Source organism: Bos taurus, chromosome 22 (assembly GCF_002263795.3).
Source record: "Bos taurus isolate L1 Dominette 01449 registration number 42190680 breed Hereford chromosome 22, ARS-UCD2.0, whole genome shotgun sequence".
Lineage (NCBI taxonomy): Eukaryota > Metazoa > Chordata > Mammalia > Artiodactyla > Bovidae > Bos > Bos taurus.
The window spans coordinates 57,579,856-57,597,492 of record NC_037349.1 but is presented as its reverse complement, the minus strand read 5'-3'; the positions used below and the strand labels follow the sequence as shown (position 1 = coordinate 57,597,492).

The 17,637-nt window shown below is 45.1% G+C and overlaps 1 protein-coding gene across 7 annotated transcripts in view; it reads left to right on the top strand.

Moving 5' to 3' along the window:
* C22H3orf20 (chromosome 22 C3orf20 homolog) overlaps window positions 1-17,637 on the top strand; it is a 58,098-nt gene that overhangs the window by 5,178 nt on the left and 35,283 nt on the right. For 4 of the 7 annotated variants that reach the window (XM_024983319.2, XM_059880136.1, XM_059880135.1 and 1 more), the window contains exons 2-6: window positions 1,367-1,423; window positions 1,625-2,275; window positions 3,168-3,308; window positions 7,606-7,725; window positions 17,087-17,231. In XM_024983319.2, coding sequence (XP_024839087.1) covers window positions 1,804-2,275; window positions 3,168-3,308; window positions 7,606-7,725; window positions 17,087-17,231 — 878 coding nt within the window. In that variant the 5' untranslated portion in view covers window positions 1,367-1,423; window positions 1,625-1,803. The remainder of the gene's footprint in view (window positions 1-1,366; window positions 1,424-1,624; window positions 2,276-3,167; window positions 3,309-7,605; window positions 7,726-17,086; window positions 17,232-17,637) is intronic. The other 3 variants (XM_059880134.1, XM_059880133.1, XM_024983316.2) reach the window with 3 other exon arrangements.

Sequence of the window (17,637 nt, the reverse complement as noted above, 5' to 3'; positions counted from 1 at the left end):
TGCACAATAATTTGTACCTGAGTGTTCACAGGAGCAGTGTTCGTAACAGCCAGAAGTGGGAACAACGAAAGTGTCGTCAAACACTGAATGGATCAACAAATTGTCGTCTCTCCATATAATGAGGTACATGAGTTGAAGGACTGACACTTCCATAACATGGATCAACCTCAGAAACGTGATTGTAAATGAAAGGAGCAAGTTAACAAAAGACCGCATAGTGTATGATTCCATCCATGTGAAATGTCCGGAACAGGCAGATATGTAGACACAGGCAGCACATTAGTGGTTGCCTGGGGGGAGGAGGAATGAATGGAGTGAGTGCTAATGGGTTTCTTTTGGGGGTGATGAAAATGTTCTAAAATTAGTGGTGATTGTTGCACAACTGCGCCTATACTAAAAACCATTGTGCACTTTAAAAAGAGTGAATTGTATGGTATGTGAATTGTATCTCAATAAAACTTTTAAAAGCCAGAGTTTATCTGTTTGTAAGGCATGTCTTCCAAATTAATGTCACAAGAAAGGGACTGGTAGGGGGTGGGATGAGGTTCCTCAAACCAGTGAACATTTCACAGATTGTATTCATCTTCTCTTCCTTTGAGTCCTGGCTTTAAAACAGATCTGCCCTGCCTGCTAGGGTCAGATCCCTCTGGCTGGTTGCCCAGATGACCACAATTCTGAGTGGTCTCTTTGTTTTGTAGACTTATCAGTTCAAAAACGAACCTTTTTTTCTGAGTCTCCGAAGCTGAGGAATGGAGCTGCCAGAGGGTCAGCAAATAGATGTAGAAAGCCACTTTATCTGCAGACCAGCAGAATGTCAGAAGGGTTTGCTCTATGGCACCCTTGTTCCTTGGAGATTTTCTTGCTGACGGATGGGCAGGCAGCTGGAAGGCTGTGGGGGAGTCATGTTTGGAAAGGTCTCTATGCCAAGAGTCTGCAGACAGACAACTCCCGACTGAGAGCTCTGTCTCCATAAGCCTCCAGTTCCTCCATTGGTGAAACGGGAGTGATAATAGCCTTATCAAACCAGGGCAGCGTACTGTGAACACTGAGGGCCTGCACCGGGGGTGTGGTTCTGGAATGGCAACCTCAGGCTGGCTCCAGAGGACACAGAGCGAGGAGTGGAAGGGTGCATCTGTCTGGCAGGAGATGAGGGCGTGGACGCGGTGGGGAGTGCATGTTGGGAGGCACGGTGGCAGAACTGATGATGAGAAGGCTTCAGTAGGATTAAAAAGCTCATCCTCCTCGCTCTCTCCCCTCTGCCCTTGGAGGTACAGGTTGAATCCAGGCCCATCCTCGCTTCGCAGCTGGGAGTTTCCACGTCACCTTCCCCCAGCGGGGACCAATGAAACATTTTTTATTTTTGCAGGTTTTTATTGAGAGACCAAAAGAAGAACTTCCATCCTCAGATCTCTGACTCCTAGAGGTGCCCCGGAACCTTTTCCCTTCCCCTTCCTTTCCCTTCCTCTAGCCCAGGGTCCACGTGGGGAATTTGCTTCTCCCCAGGCCCTTCCCCTCGTGACTCACTAAGTTGGTCTCTGACGCGTCCCCGGGAAAGGGAAGCAGGGTGGGGTGGCATCCCTTTGCCAGGGAGAGTGACCGGTGATACGTCTACCCTCCCACATAGGATGCACCGGCTCGATGACCTGTAAGGGCCGTTTCAGCACATCCGTCTGTCCCGAGACCTGACCTTAGGCGAGAACGTAGGCTCTCATTCAGCCCTCAGGCTGTCTAGCTGCTTACAGCCGAAGGTCCCTCTTGTCTAGAATGGACAGCATCACCTAGCAGCATGCGTGCTCGAGTGCCATGAACGAGATCAAGAGTAACCGAGAACTGTACCTGCAGTACACCGCCACTGCCCCCAAGCTGCTGGCCCACATCTCCAGGCTGCTCATCAGCTGCCGGAACGCAGGCGTTTCTGTACCCAAGGGCATCAGAAACATCTTTGAGTTCACCTGGGAGGAGCTGATCAGCGACCCCATGATCCCTACCCCCTCTGACATCTTGGGCCTGGAGATCAGCATTGGCGCCCCGCCCGTGATGCTTATGGAATCAGCCCCCGTGCAGACCCCTGTCCAGAAGAAGCCGCCCCCACCAGCGCTCCCTCTGCCGATGCTGCCCGCTTCCACCGGGCTGGCCAAATTCACGCACTCTCCCACCCACGGCCGCCGCAGGCAGTCCAGCCAGGAGATCCTGCACAGGTTCCAGCGGCAGTCCATCCACCTGCTGACCGAGCTTCTCAGCCTGAAGATGAAGGCCATGCTGGAGTCTGTGTCTGGTAAGTTGGCCAAGGCTGGCTTTGTGAAGCGTGGCTCATTTTTCTGGGCCCAGAGGGTCTGGCCTGGGCAGCTGTGTGTGTCCACCATACCCTCCCCAGACAGGTCTACAAGGACATGCTGTGGAGAAATGGCAGCCAAGGGTCTGCTTTGCAACTCAACTACTTCCTGAGACCACCCCCAGGAATCATCCATCCCCCTCCCGCTCCATTCCCCACATTGTCCTTCCATCCCTCCAGATTTGCCAAGCCCAGATTGAGAGGTTGACGGTGAGCATAGTGTGAGGTCTGAGGTATTGAAGGGCCCAGTTTGTGGAAATGATGCAGTGGTAGACAGAGGCAGCACCCAGGAGGAGGGGGCGAATTGGGAGGGCTGGTTGGTAGCCAGAACCAGGAGAGTCTTGAGAACCGGGGTCTGTCCACGATAAGGGTCTCTCATCCCACTATCAGGGACCTGGGAACTCATCACTGATGAAGCCTTCTAGGTTCTATTATTTTTAATACCAGTGACATCAGCTTAGATAGCATCACCAACTCAATGGACATGAGTTTGAGCAAACTCCGGGAGACAGTGAAGGACGGGGAAGCCTGGCATGCTGCAGTCCATGGAGCGGCAAAGAGTCAGACACAACTTAGCAACTGAACAACCGTAACAAAAGCATCAGTCTCCAGGCCTGTGGGTGGGGAGAGAGAAGGGGAGAGGGCAGAGAGCTAGGGGACACCTGGAGACCTTCAGAGCTCAAGGCCCTCTCATTGGGAGCCCCCTCACACCTCCTCACCCTGGGAATGGATCTTCACTCCCCCTTAATTCCAGGGCCACTTAGGGAAGCACTTTCTAGAAGCACTTTCCCCACCCTGGAGAAGAGTGAGTAGTTGCCTTTGATGACTTTCTTAGTAGGTGCCAACCCCTTGGACATTACAAAGCGCTTCGTGGAGGCCAGCCAGCTTCTGCACCTCAATGCCAAAGAGATGGCTTTTGACTTCCTGATTGGCACCATCGGGAGAAATTCTGGGAGTGCGGGACAGACGGGGAAAGGTGGGTACCTGAGTTTCAGCTCTTAGGTGAAAGGTCAGACAATACCAACAGGAGCGCAGTGGAAAGGCCAAGTCCCCAGCTGAAGTGTTTGACGTTTCCAAGACTTGAGGTGGATGCGAAGCAGCGGGGATTCTCACATGCTGCAGCTGAGCGTGCGTGCTGGTGCAGTTCCCGTGGAGAGCAGGGTGGTGGTGTCTGCGAGGGGGGAGGTGCTCTAGCATCTTACCGCCCAGCAGTTTCTCTGCTGAGGCGTTCCCTAGAGCCTGCTTCTTACACGCTCTGCGGTGAAGGACCACTTTGTAAAATTTCCAGTCCCTTGTGGATCACCCCATTTCCAAACATGATATTGTCACAGGAACATCAGATTGGTACATAGACTTCTAAATGTTCCTGTATTCACCTGGTCATGACCTGCTGTGGATTCATACCAGGCCACACTTGAGAATTGCACTGCCCTAGAGAAACACACACACATGTTATAAGAAGTCATATCACAATGTCTATTGCAGAATTGTTTGGGATGGAAAAAAAAAATGGAAGCAACCTAAATGTTCATCAACAAGAGAAAAATTACAGTCTTTAGATGATGGGACATAATGAGAAGTGGAAATTAATCAAGCACTGAAGCACACACATCAACACAGATAAACAAAAAATGGTGTTAAGCAAAAAAAAAAGTTATAGAAGATACATTTGGTATGCTGCTGCTGCTAAGTCGCTTCAGTTATGTCCAGTTCTGTGCGACCCCATAGACGGCAGCCCACCAGGCTCCTCCATCCCTGGGATTCTCCAGGCAAGAACACTGGAGTGGGTTGCCATCTCCTTCTCCAAGGCATGAAGGTGAAAAGTGAAAGTGAAGTCGCTCAGTTGTGTCTAACTCTTATCGACCCCATGGACTGCAGCCCACCAGGCTCCTCTGTCCATGGGATTTTCCAGGCAAGAGTACTGGAGTGGGGTGCCATTGCCTTCTCTGACATTTGGTATAATGCCATTTAAATAAAGTGTAAAATAACAAAATTATAGCATACTGCTTTTGAGTACATTATACAAAGTGAATGGGAATAATCAGAGGGCCTGAAATAATAGACACAGAGCTAGAGCACGTGATCTCTGCCAGTGGGAAGGCGTACAGCTATGATTTAAAAGACAGTAGTTCAGTCACATCTGTACTGTTGTATCTCTTAAGCTTGGTGGATATAGAGGTATTCATTTCAAATGCCCGAAAGTCTTCGCTGTTAGGAACCTTGATGGGGAAGCATAATAAATTTATAACCCATAGCCATTTGCCTAACCTATCAAACCCATCCCCTTTCCAGTGTCTCTCCCTGTCCGCTGACTGTTTGTCAGGCTCCCCTCGATGGTCAGAGGCTAAACATCTGACGTGAACACACAGGGCACAGGGCAAATACATTACACAGTAAAACTGCAGGGCTTGGGGGGCTGTGGGGTTTCATGAACTCCCTGAGAATGATGTTAGAGAGCTGCTGGGTGTCCATGTGAAGCCCCCAGCAAGTGATGTGGAAAAGCAAAACTAGTTGTTGCCAAGGGCAGGAGAGTTGACCAGGGCGACCGCTCCATGCAGAAAGGATGACTTGGGTATCAAAGGGTTAACAATACAAACAAATTTGGACCTTTTTGCTAAAGGCAGATGTGAAGGGACTCATGTTTTGTTGCTGTCATAAAACCAGAAAAAAAAAAATCACACCATCTGAAAAAACGGACAGTTTTTATTTCTTATAAGAATTAGGCGTGTGCTTACAATATCAGTGGACTTACTGTAAATATGAGCTAGAGAAGGTTATTTTGATAAACTTTGGTTTCCTTTCCTAAGGTAAAGTCCCGATCAAGCATACCCAATGATTTACCATGAAGTAGCTTCCCAGGAGGCACAGTGGTAAAGAATCTACCTGCCACTGCAAGAGACACAAGAGATGTGGGTTTGATGCCTGGGTGGGGAAGATTCCCTGGAGGAGGAAATGAAAACCCACTCCAATGTTCTTGCCTGGGAAATTCCATGGACAGAGGAGCCTGGCAGGCTGCAGTTCATGGGGCCACAAAGAGTCAGCACAACTGAGTGTGCACACACATGGGTTTCTTTCTGTTTTAAGAGAATGCACTCTGCCCCTTGTGTTCAGGGTCAGCTCTGCTCTGATAACAACAGGCCCTCTGATTATGCCCTGTTTATGCAGAAGGTTGCCAGCAGACATGGAGTTCTGCACCCTGCACTCCACATGGGGCTTGGAGCTGCACTCCATTGGCGCTCTACTTTGTTTGGGAGACAGCTGCCTGGCGGTCTGTCATGTGGGTAGGCGAGTCCTTTGGAGAGGAATGGGTAGCCTGGCCCAGCCACCCACCCTCAAACCTGTGAGCTGTGCTCTCCTTCCTGAACGTTGTGTTCCCTGACCCTGAAAATGAAGCACTCGTCCCTTTAGCTCTCCACCTCATAGGGTGTTTAAGCATCTTTCAGGGCCACAGGCTTTCACCTGTGATGCAGTGGCTTCCCTCATAACTTGTGGTTAACCTGGTGGAGGAGACTTTGCAGAGAGTCTGTTGGTGATGTTTGTCTGTCTGCATCAGAGGAGCGCTGAGCAAGCCTCTCCTGCATCACGCTCCCCTAGGAAATCTCTCTTGTTGGCACGTCTATTCCTGATGCTCCTTCAAATAAACCTAGAGTTTGAAAAGAAAATCTGAATGGCAAAATATAAATGAGGGAGCAGTCTGTTTGCTTTGGGAAAACATTCATCCTAGGAGGGCTTTAAGAAGAAGATTCCAGTGCCTAGTGATTTGTTTTGGATGAGTTCTGCTTTTCTGTTCCCTCTGATGGCTGAGGTAGACCCAATATGTAACTGAGTCTGGAGTGGCATTCCTCGAATGCTGTAACTAGAGTATACCCATTGCTAAGGCAGCATTTCCTTAGTAATAAAATTACTTCTTGTCTTTTCTCCTGTCTAGTCCTGACATGTCAGGAAAGAAAACTGGACTGCTCCTTGATTTTTAGTTGATGGCCATATTATGAAATAAAACAGCAAAAAGAAAACATAGTCTTGCCACTTTTATGTAATAGCTATTTTTTACTTTTGCAGTTCCCTTTGTGGTTCTTCTCTCTGTGTGTATTTGTGTATGTATACATATTTTTCGAAGAATACTATAATTTTTTTATTTTTCAGTTTCCTTTACTTAACAGACACAGTGTATTCCAACATGCCTATACTTTTACAGTTGTCATTCTAAGTGAGTGTAGAGTTCTGATGCTCATGTTCCATGATTAACTGAATGCTTAGGTTTCCAGGTTTCTTGCTATTAGTATAATATGCATTGTAATATGCAACTTCATGCATGTTGGTTCTTATCACTGTTGGGTTGGATTAAGTATTAAGATTACTCTCCCAAGAGAGAGGATTTCTGGGCAGAAGGTCTCAGGATGTATATAGTTCTCGTTAAATACTGCTTTCTTGGTGAATTTTCTCTGCACCAGTAGGACTGACTGGTTTTATTCCATCTTTCTCAGTTCTTTTCATGTGGTCCTAATTTCCGGCTTTGGGTTACCAGTGAAGGTGATTGTCTTTGGTTTGTATCATTCAATGTGCAGTCTCTGGGTACAGGTTTTGTCTATTTAGAAGGTCATGTTTGCCATTTTCTTTATGAATTTGAATGAGCTGTGATGAATTGCTTGACATTTCCCAACAGTTTCATGCCCAGCATGTGAAATGACTGTATTTGGGGGAAGAATAAGCAAATGATTTGATGAAGTTTGTGGAAGAGTGACCAAGATTTTCCACAAGTAAAGGGGTGCTAGATTTTAATTCTTAAGTGGCCTACTATCAAGTGATTTCGTACACGACAGTGTGATTCTGCAAGAGACTGGTCTCTTGTTGCAGAAGCATCTGGTTTCTGCGGCTTGGAGGAGGGGAAGAGATAACTCTAAATTCTCTTCTAGCTAGCCCCGTGTTTAGTCCCTTGACCTAGTGTAGCAGTTGTATCTGCATTTATCCTTAGAGTAACGTCACCTTTTGTGCCTGCCTTCTCTTTTCTGCTCTGATGTCATTTCATTCTTGAGAGATATTGGGGGCTAGGCAGAGGGGACACTGTAGAGGAGACTTTTAAAGATTTCTCTTAATCACTCTGAGCCTTCTCCAGCAATAAAAATCTTTTTCTTCCAGAATTTGGTGGTTTTGTAACAACAGGGCACTTCAGAATATCTGGCCTACCATATGACTAGGACAGAAAGTTCATTATTGTACTGTTGGTTAAAAAAATTAAAAAATTGTAATCAGCATCCCTTTCTGTTCCACTCCAGATTCCTTTACGAATATCCCAGCCATGGGCGTGAACTCACCTTATCAGCTTGTCTACGAGGCCTCTACTGGCTGTCTGAGCTTTTCCCTCTCAACCGGAAGGGAATTCAAGAAGAAAACAGGTAACTGTGATCCCCACCCCCATATCTTTGGTGGTGGGGGTGGGGTGGGAGGTGGATAGAAGATATCCTGTGGGGCTGATGAGATGGTTTGGTTTTCTGATAGGAAGGATAGGTAGCTGCCCTGGCTGGAGACCCAGCAGCTGTTAACAGATTGTGTGCCACACAAGGTGACATATCTCAACCCAGTCCCTCCACCCTGGAGTCTCATTGTTTGAATGTTTACAAGCCCTCCACTTGTGTTAATGCAGTTCCTCTTACCTGGGGCAGCACCCCTACCAAACCCACATTTTCCACCTACTACGTTATCCCATACTCACCATCTCTGCCTAGAGACTTGTGTACTCACTCAGAAGGTAGGGGAACCGATACACGAACAGAGGTATTTGGATACCAGACGTTAGCGTGAGTTCCCAACTGGGCCAGTTTATGTGGGCAGAAAACAGACATAGAGGCTGCTGCTATTCTATTGCAGAAGACAGAGCAGAAGGAAGAGCTTAAAAGAAAGAACTGGTGGCAGGTGAGACCATAGAGTGTAGCACTGACCATGCAATCAGAGCTTAGAGGAGGGATGAGTTGGGGCTGGAGAGGGCAGAGAAGGAACTTCTCTCCCTTTGGATCTTCCAAGGGCCCCCAGGCTGTGATGGCAGAGTGGTGGGGTAGGGGGGGAACTGTGTTCACAGAGGACGCATGGAAGGTTGGGAAGCTCAAAGACTGTCTAGTGATTCCCGCAGACCCTGGAGGTCAGGCTGGAGGTTGAGAAGCTTGGGTTGTATTCCTGAGCCTACCTCGGATGGTCATGAGTTTTGCCTTCCTCCAGGCCTCACTCTTCATATCAAGCTAATCCTCTCACTTTTTCCGTCAGTGAACAGATGTTTGTTGAACAATTGCTAGTTGTCAGCCACTCTTCTGAATGCCATGGCGTGTGGATTCTAAGACGAAGAACACCTTCCTTGCTGGAGCTGACATCCTCAGCTTCTTGTTCCCCCTGTTCCTTTACCCACGTTGATGCATTTTTCTCCCACTCTGAGCATCACTTCCAGTGTCCCACTTTATATTCTCCTGGTTTATCCTATCTCCTCCTGAGCTGGCCTTACATCAGTGCAGTTATTTTGAGGGGAAACAGAGTCTCCTCAGGACCCTTACTGAATTCATGATTTTTCTCCCTAATGACTTCAGTTCAAGGGTGATGCCTTTTGTAAGGTTATTTCAAAACAGAAGTTCCATATGTCTGTTGATCTCTTTGTAGGTGTGGCTGTTTTCCTTTGCCACCTGAAGATGTGATCACCCTATGATATTGCATCACTCTCGCTAGGATGTATGTTCAACAATGCTGCATTTGTTATAGGTTCCTGATGTCAGAAATTATTCTCACATGAGTGCTAGGATTGGTGGTTAACTTTCCCTAATAGTTTATAAGTAACCACGTGTCCTAGTTTATCCACTTAAGTCCCATTTTATGCTATTGTCCTGACATAACTATTAATTATACCCATGTTCACTCTAAAGTGCTCTATCTTAAGGAACATATTGCTGGTGGTCCCATAGCTAAGACTCCATGCTCCCAGTGCTGGAGGCCTGGGTTCAATCCCTAGTCAGGGAACTAGATCCCACACTCCGCAAATAAGCATTCATATGCTGCAAGGAAAAGATCCTACTAATGCCAAAGAAGCTGAAGTTGAACAGTTCTATGAAGACCTACAAGACCTTCTAGAACTAACAGCAAAAAAAGATGGCCTTTTCATCATAGGGGACTGTAATGCAAAAGTAGGAAGTCAAGGGATACCTGGAGTAACAGGCAAGTTTGGCCTTGGAGTACCAAATGAAGCAGGGCAAAGGCTAACAGTGTTTTGCCAAGAGAACGCACTGGTCATAGCAAACACCCTCTTCCAACAACACAAGAGATGACTCTACACATGGACATCACCAGATGGTCAATACTGAAATCAGATTGATTATATTCTTTGCAGCTGAAGATGGAGAAGCTCTATTCAGTCAGCAAAAACAAGACTGGGAACTGACTATGGCTCAGATCGTGAACTCCTTATTGAAGAAAGTAGGGAAAACCACTAGGCCATTCGATATGACCTAAATCAAATCCCTTACGATTATACAGTGGAAGTGACAAATAGATTCAAGAGATTAGATCTCATAGACAGAGTGCCTGAAGAACTATTTGGACAGAGGTTCATGATGTTGTACAAGAGACAGTGATCAAGACCATCCCCTAGAAAAAGAAATGCAAAAAGGCAAAATGGTTTTCTGAGGAGAACTTACAAATAGCTGAGAAAAGAAGAGAAGTGAAAGGCAAAAGAGAAAAGGAAAGCTATACCCATCTGAATGCAGAGTTCCAAAGAATAGCGAGGAGATAAAAGAAAGCCTTCGTCAGTGATCAGTGCAAAGAAATAGAGGAAAACAATAGAATGGGAAAGACTCGAGATCTCTTCAAGAAAATTAGAGATACCAAGGGAATATTTCATACAAAGATGGGCACAATAAAGGACAGAAATGGTATGGACCTAACAAAAGCAGAAGATAATTAAGAAAAGGTGGCAAGAATACGTGGAAGAACTCTGCAAAAAAGATCTTAACGACCCAGATAACCATGATGGTGTAATCACTCACCTAGAGCCAGACATCCTGGAATACGAAGTCAGGTGGGCCTTAGGAAGCATCACTACAAACAAAGCTAGTGGAGGTGATGGAATTCCAGTTGAGCTATTTTAAGTCCTAAAAGATGATGCTATGCAAGTGCTGCACTCAATATGCCAGCAAATTTGGAAAACTCAGCAATGGCCACAGGACTGTAAAAGGTCAATTTTCATTCCAATCCCAAAGAAGAGCAATGCCAAAGAATGTTCAGACTACTGCATAATTGCACTCATCTCACATGCTAGCAAAGTAATGCTCAAAATCCTCCAAACGAGGCTTCAACAGTATGTAAACCAAGAACTTCCAGATGTTCAAACTGGATTTAGAAAAGGGAGAGGAACCAGAGATCAAATTGCCGACATCCATTGGATCATAAAAAAGCAAGAGAATACCAGAAAAACACCTACTTCTGCTTCATTGACTATACCAAAGCCTTTGACTGTGTGGATCACAACAAACTGTGGAAAATTCTTAAAGGGATGGGAATACCAGACCACCTTCCCTGCCTCCTGAGAAATCTCTGTGCAGGTCAAGAAGCAACAGTTAGAACCGGACATGGAACAACGGACTGGTTCCAATTTGGGAAAAGAGTATGTCAAGGTTGTATATTGTCACCTTGCTTGTTTAACTTATATGTAGAGTACATATAAGTAGCCCATCATTTCATGGGAAATGATGGGCTGGATGAAGCACAAGCTGGAATCAAGATTGCCAGGATAAATATTAATAACTTCTGGTACGCAGATTATACCACCCTTATGGCAGAAAGCAAAGAGGAACTGAGGAGCCTCTTGATGAAAGTGAAAGAGGAGAGTGGAAAAGCTGGCTTTAAAGTCAACATTCAGAAAACCAAGATCATGGCATCTGGTCCCATCACTTCATGGCAAATAGATGGGGAAACAATGGAAACAATGAGAGACTTTATTTTCTTGGGCTCCAGAATCACTGTAGATGGTGACTGCAGCCATGAAATTGAAAGTCACTTGCTCCTTGAAAGAAAAGCTATGACCAACATAGACAACATATTAAAAAGCAGAGACATTACTTTGCCAACAAAGATCCATCTAGTCAAATTATGGTTTTTCCAGTTGTCATGTGTGGATGTGAGAGTCGAACTGTAAAGAAAGCTGAGCACTAAAAAATTGATGCTTTTGAACTGTGGTGTTGGGGAAGACTCTTGAGAGTCCCTTGGACTGCAAGGAGATCAAACCAGTTAATTCTAAAGGAAATCGTCCTGAATATTCATTGGAAGGACTGATGCTGAAGCTCCAATTCTTTGGCTACCTGATGTGAAGAACTGACTCACTAAAAAAAATACTAATGCTGGGAAAGATTGAAGGCAGGAGGAGAAGGGGACGACAGAGGATGAGATGGTTGGATGGCATCACTGACTCAATGGACATGAGTTTTAGCAGGCTTCAGGCATTGGTGATGGACAGGGAAGCCTGGCATGCTGCAATCCATGGGGTCACAAAGAGTCAGACATGACTGAACGACTGAACTGAACTAACTGAAAAGATCTCACAGCCAAATTAAAAAAAAATTTTTTTTAAAAACATATTGTAGAGTCATTGTACTTTTAAGTCACTTTGGGTCTGGAGCCTCTGCTACCTGCCCCGCGCACTCACGCTGTCACACCGTGCCAGCTGGTCCTCTTTGCCATTCTAGGGTCACACACACGTGAAAGGGAGTTGCACCTACTCTCTGAGTGGACAACAGCTGTTTCTGGAGCACAGCCCAGCTTTTCAGGCAGAGAACTCTGAGAAGTCTGTCAACAGTTGTTCCTGGTTGTCATACTTTGGGATCCAAACCAACCAGGGGCAAGCCAGAAATGAGTGCTCAGGCCAGAAGGTGTTCTATAGGAGGTTAGCTGCAGGTAGCTGGCCCTCTGGTCTGGTGGCTGGAGGAGTCAGGGAAGGGACTGCGAACCACTGAAGGTGGCAGGTACCAGAGATGCTACCCAGGCACCAACCAGAAACCTCAAGTCTTGGCTAACAGTGAGGAAGACGCCATTCTGAAGCTTCCATGGCTCAGGTGGAGCCTAAGCAGTGCCTCTTGCCTGAAGTCTCATTTTGTTTTTGAGACCAAAGTGAAGATGATCCTGCATATATCAAAGGGGAGCATATGGCTCCAGCTGAGTGGGCAGCAGAGGCTCAGAAGCACGTAGGATCTGAATAGATGTTTCTGGAAATTCAGCCACGGATGATCCCCTCCACAGTTTTACATCATCATATCCTCATGCCACCTAACAGTTAAATGAAATAAGCATAAAATATTGCCACTACAGATTTCAGCATACAGAAGAAAATTCGTGAACTCAAAGACAGGACAATGGAAATTACTGAGTTTGAAGAACAGAAAGAAAAAGATTGAAGAAAAATGAACAGAGCCTTCAAGGGAGTGAAATGAAAGGACACTAGACAGAGCCACAAACTCAGGGAGAAAGAAAGATCCATAAAGGTAACACATGGGAAAGTGTAAAATTTCAGCGGTGAATTCTACAAAACATTCAAGGAAGAACTAATGCCAATCATTCTAAAATTTTTCCCCCAAATTGAAGAGGGACGCTTCCCAACTCATTCCATGAGGCCAGTATTGCCCTGATATCAGAGCCAAAGACACTATAAGAAAACTACAAGAAACCAGTATACCTGATGAACATTGATGTCAAAATCCTTAGCAAAATATTAGCAAACAGAATTTGGCAGCATATTAAGAGGATTATATAACATGATACCAAGCAGGATTTATTCCTGGAAGGCAAGCATGATTTAACAGATAAAACTCAATCATTGTAATATATCACATTTAACAGAATGAAGGGATAAAAATCCACATGATCTTCTCAGTTGATGCGGAAAAAGCATTTGACAAAACTTAACTTCTTCTTATGATAAAAAAAAAAGCACTCAACAGACTAGAAATAGAAGGAAACTACTTCCACTTAATACAAGTCATACATGAAAACTGCACAGTGGACATTGTATTCAGTGGTAGAAGATGCAAGCTTTTCCACTACGTTCAGATATGAAGTAAGGATGTCTGCTTTCACCTCTATTCAACATATTACAAGAAGTTCTAGCCAGAGCAGTTAAGCAAGAAAAATAAAAGGTATTCAGATTGAAAAGAAAGAGTTAAAATTACCTGTTTGCAGATGATATGATCTTATATGGTTGTTGTTCAGTCGCTCAGTCATCTCCAGCTCTTTGCGACCCCATGGACTGCAGTGTGCCAGACGTCCCTGTCCTTCACCGTCTCCCAGAGCTTGCTCAAACTCATCTCCATTGAGGCCATGATGCCATCCAACCATCTCATCCTCTGTCATCCTCCTGCTTTCTGTCTTTCCCAACATCAGGTTCTTTTCTAATGAATCGGCTCTTCACATCAGGTGGCCAAAGTATTTGAATTTCACCGTCAGTATCAGTCCTTCCAATGAATATTCAGGATTGATTTCCTTTAGGATTGACTGGTTTGATCTTGCAATCCAAGGGGCTCTCAAGAGTCTTCTCCAACACCACACTTCAAAAGCATCAATTCTCCAGTGCTCAGCCTTGTTTATGGTCCAACTCTCACATCCAAACATGATGACTGGAAAAACCATAGCTTTGACTAGATGGACTTTTGTTGGCAGAGTAATGTCTCTTTTAAAATACGCTGTCTAGGTTTGTCATAGCTTTTCTTATATGGAGAAAACCCTAAATATTCTACACAAAGGAAGCTGTTAGAACTAATAAATGAGTTTAGCAAAGTAGCAGGCTACAAAGTCAACACAAAAGTCAGTAAACGATTGAAATTATGAAAACAGTCCCATTTACAATAGTAAGAAGAAGAGTCAAACACTTAGGAATTAACAAAAGAGGTGAAAAACTTGTGCAATGAAAACTATAAACCATTGGTTAAGGAAATTAAAGAAGACATAAATGGAAACACATTCCATGTTCATGAATTGGAAGATTTGACATTGTTAAAATGTCAGTACTTCCCCAAGTAGTCTAAGGCTCGATATAATCACTATCAAAATGCCAAAGATGTTTTTTAATTAATTGATTGATTTCGGCTGCACTGGGTCTTCGCTGCTGATAAGACTCTCTGGTTGTAGCGAGTGGAGGCCCCTCTCGTCGCAGTGCGCTGACTTCTCGTTGCAGTGGCCTCTCTTGTTGCCGCGGCTCCCGGGCGCGCAGGCTCAGCAGTGTCAGCTCACCGCTCCAGAGTGCAGGCTCAGCAGTTGTGACACATGGGCTTAGTTGCTCCATGACACATGTAATCTTTCTTGACCAGGGATAGAACCCATGTTCCCTGCATTGGCACACAGATTCTTAACCACTGGACCACTAAGGATGTCCCCTAAAGGTGTTTTTTTGAAGAAATAGAAAAACTCATCCTAAAAGTTATAAGAAATCTCAAGAGACCACCGGGTATCAAAAAAGCCTTGGAAAAGAGCGACGGGGACTGACTTCCCTAGTGGTCCAGTGGCCAAGACTCTGTCCTCCCAGTGCAGGGACCTGAGTTCAGTCCCTCATCAGGGAAGGGGATCCCACATGTTGCAACTGGAAGATGGTGCATGCTGCAACAGAGACAGAAGATCCTGCAGGCCACAGCTAAGACCCAGTACAGCCACACAAATAAGTAAAAGCAAATAAATATTTTAAAAAGGACAGTAAAACTGGAGGACTCACAAAATTGCAAAACTTACTGCAAAGCTGCACTCATCAAAATAGTGCAATATTGTCACCGTGACAAACGTATTAACCGGTGAAATGGAGTAGAGAACCCAGAAATAAATGTTAACATATATGAGCAAGTGATTTTTGACAGGGTTCCAAGACCATTCAATGGGGAAAAGAGTCTTTTCAACAAATGATGATGGGAAAACTGGATATCCACATGCAAGAGAATGAAATTGGACCCTTACCTAACACCATATATAAAAATTAACTCAAAATGGATCAAGGACTTAAATGTAAGACCTAAAACAGTAAAACACTTAGAAGAAAATGAGACAAAAACATTATGACATTGGATTTCACAGTGATTCATGATTCAGTGAATCCATAATCCAACCCATGATCCAATGACTCATTCCTTTGGATATGTCACCAGAGGCATTGGCCAAGAAAGAGAAACATAGACATACTGCATTTCATGCATTTTTTAAATTTTGTGCATCAGAAGACACTATTGACAAGAAGAGAGTCCACAGAATGGCAGGGAATAATTGCAAATCATGTCTGATGAGGGAGTAATATCCAGAATATATAGAGAGCTTCTAAAACTTAAGAACAAAAAACCTGATTCAAAAATGGGCAAAGGACTTGAATAGGCATTTCTCAAAAGAAGGTATAGGCGGCCCATAGACATATTAAAAGAGGCTCAACATCACTAACTATGGGGAGAATGGATATCAAAACTACAATGAGATACTACCTCACCCCCAGTAGGATGATTACTGTCAAAAACCAGAAAACAAGTGCTGATGAAAATGTAGAGATACTGGAACCCTTGTGCACTGTTGGTAGGAATGTAAAATGGTACATCCAGGTTTACTGTGGAAAACAGTATGGCAGTTCCTCAAAAATTAAACATGGGATTACCATATAATCCAGTGACTTCAATTCTCAGCAATACCCAAAAGAATTAGAAGCAGGGTCTCAAAGAGATGTTTCTACAAGTGTTCATAGCAGCTTTATTCACAGTAGCTGAAACACGGGTGGAACTCAACTGTCCATCAGTAAATGATGGATAAAGAATAGTTGGTCATGGGTCATCCCTGGAGATCCAGTGGTTAAGATGCCACGCTTCCAGGGCAGGGGGCATGAGTTCGATCCCTGGTTGGTTGGGGAACTAAGATCCACATGCCACATGGTGTGGTAAAAAGATAAAATTTGGTTTGTACCTATGGAATATTGTTCAGCCTTAAAAAGGAAGGGAATTCTGCAGTATTGTTACAATATCAGTGAACCTTGAGGACATTATACCACATGAAATATACCAGTCACAAAAAAGACAAATACTGTATGACTCCACTTATACAAGGTACTTAGAGTAGTCAGTCATAAAGATAGAAAGTTAGACTGGCAGTTGCCAGGGCTGAGGGGAGAATGGGGAGTTATTGCTGCAGTTTCAGTTTTACAAAATGTGAAGAGTTATGGGAATAGATGATGGTAACAGTTGCACAACACCGTGGATGTATCTGATACCTCTGAACTGGCCTCTTTGCTAAGTTTTCGTTACGTGTATTTTACCACAAGCACACGCAGAAAACTCCAAAACATCACACTCCAAGTCTCAGTCCATACACTCTGCCCTCTGCTGCAGGCTGAGATAAGCCAGCATCACAGAAGTGTTGAAGCCCGTTCCTTGAGCTGGAATTGAGACTTTTTGTCTTAAGTCAGAAGTATCACAAGGAATCCCTTCTGTATCCATGGCAATAGGTGTCCTCTCCCTATCCAGAACCAGGCCGCCCTTGGGGAAACGTGGCTGGATTCACCATCCTGCATGAATGTTCCTGACACCCACTCGGTTGACTCACAGAGTGACGCCTGTTTCATAAGACCTGCTGGGAGTTCCTGTCTCTGGAAGCATAAATGATTCCCAGTTATTTTGACTCTCAAAGGATGCAGCTCTCCTGCTCTCCCCAGCCCCTCTTCCCAGGTAAACAGGAGCATCTTGAGAAACCATTGTCTCAAACTGTCCTTAACCTCTTCATCTCCAGCTACAGGCAAACCCAAAAATACAGACGATGCTTTGGCATCCCCGCAGCGAGGAGCAGGAGCGGGAACCTCTGCCTCCGAGGTTATCGAGTTGAACGACCCTTGTCCTGAAGCCCGGGAGAAGCTGCAGGAGATGTGTCGCATTATGTGAGCACCTCAGTGGTTGGGGCAGGTGGGAAAGGAGGGCATGGCCTGTGTGTGCGGAAGGGGGATCCTGGGAGTGTTGGCCACCCGGTGCCCCCAGCGACAGTGGAGGGGTGATTGTCGTCCCTCACACGCACATCCCTAGTCCTTTACCGTTCATAGTCCTTTTTAGTCCTGCTGTAACCTTATGAAGAAGGTAGGTTTATGCTCATTCTGCAGATGAGGAAACTGAGGTACCCCAAGTGCATGGTAGTAAAGCATTGTCTGAGGTCCTCCAGCTCAGTGAGCCTGACCCAGGGCAATGTGTTTTGCCTCCTCACCAGTCAGACCCCTTTGCATGGCTTCTTATAATTTACACACTCTTACAGTTAAGCATGTTTATTTTTTAACAATTTGTTAGATGTTCTCT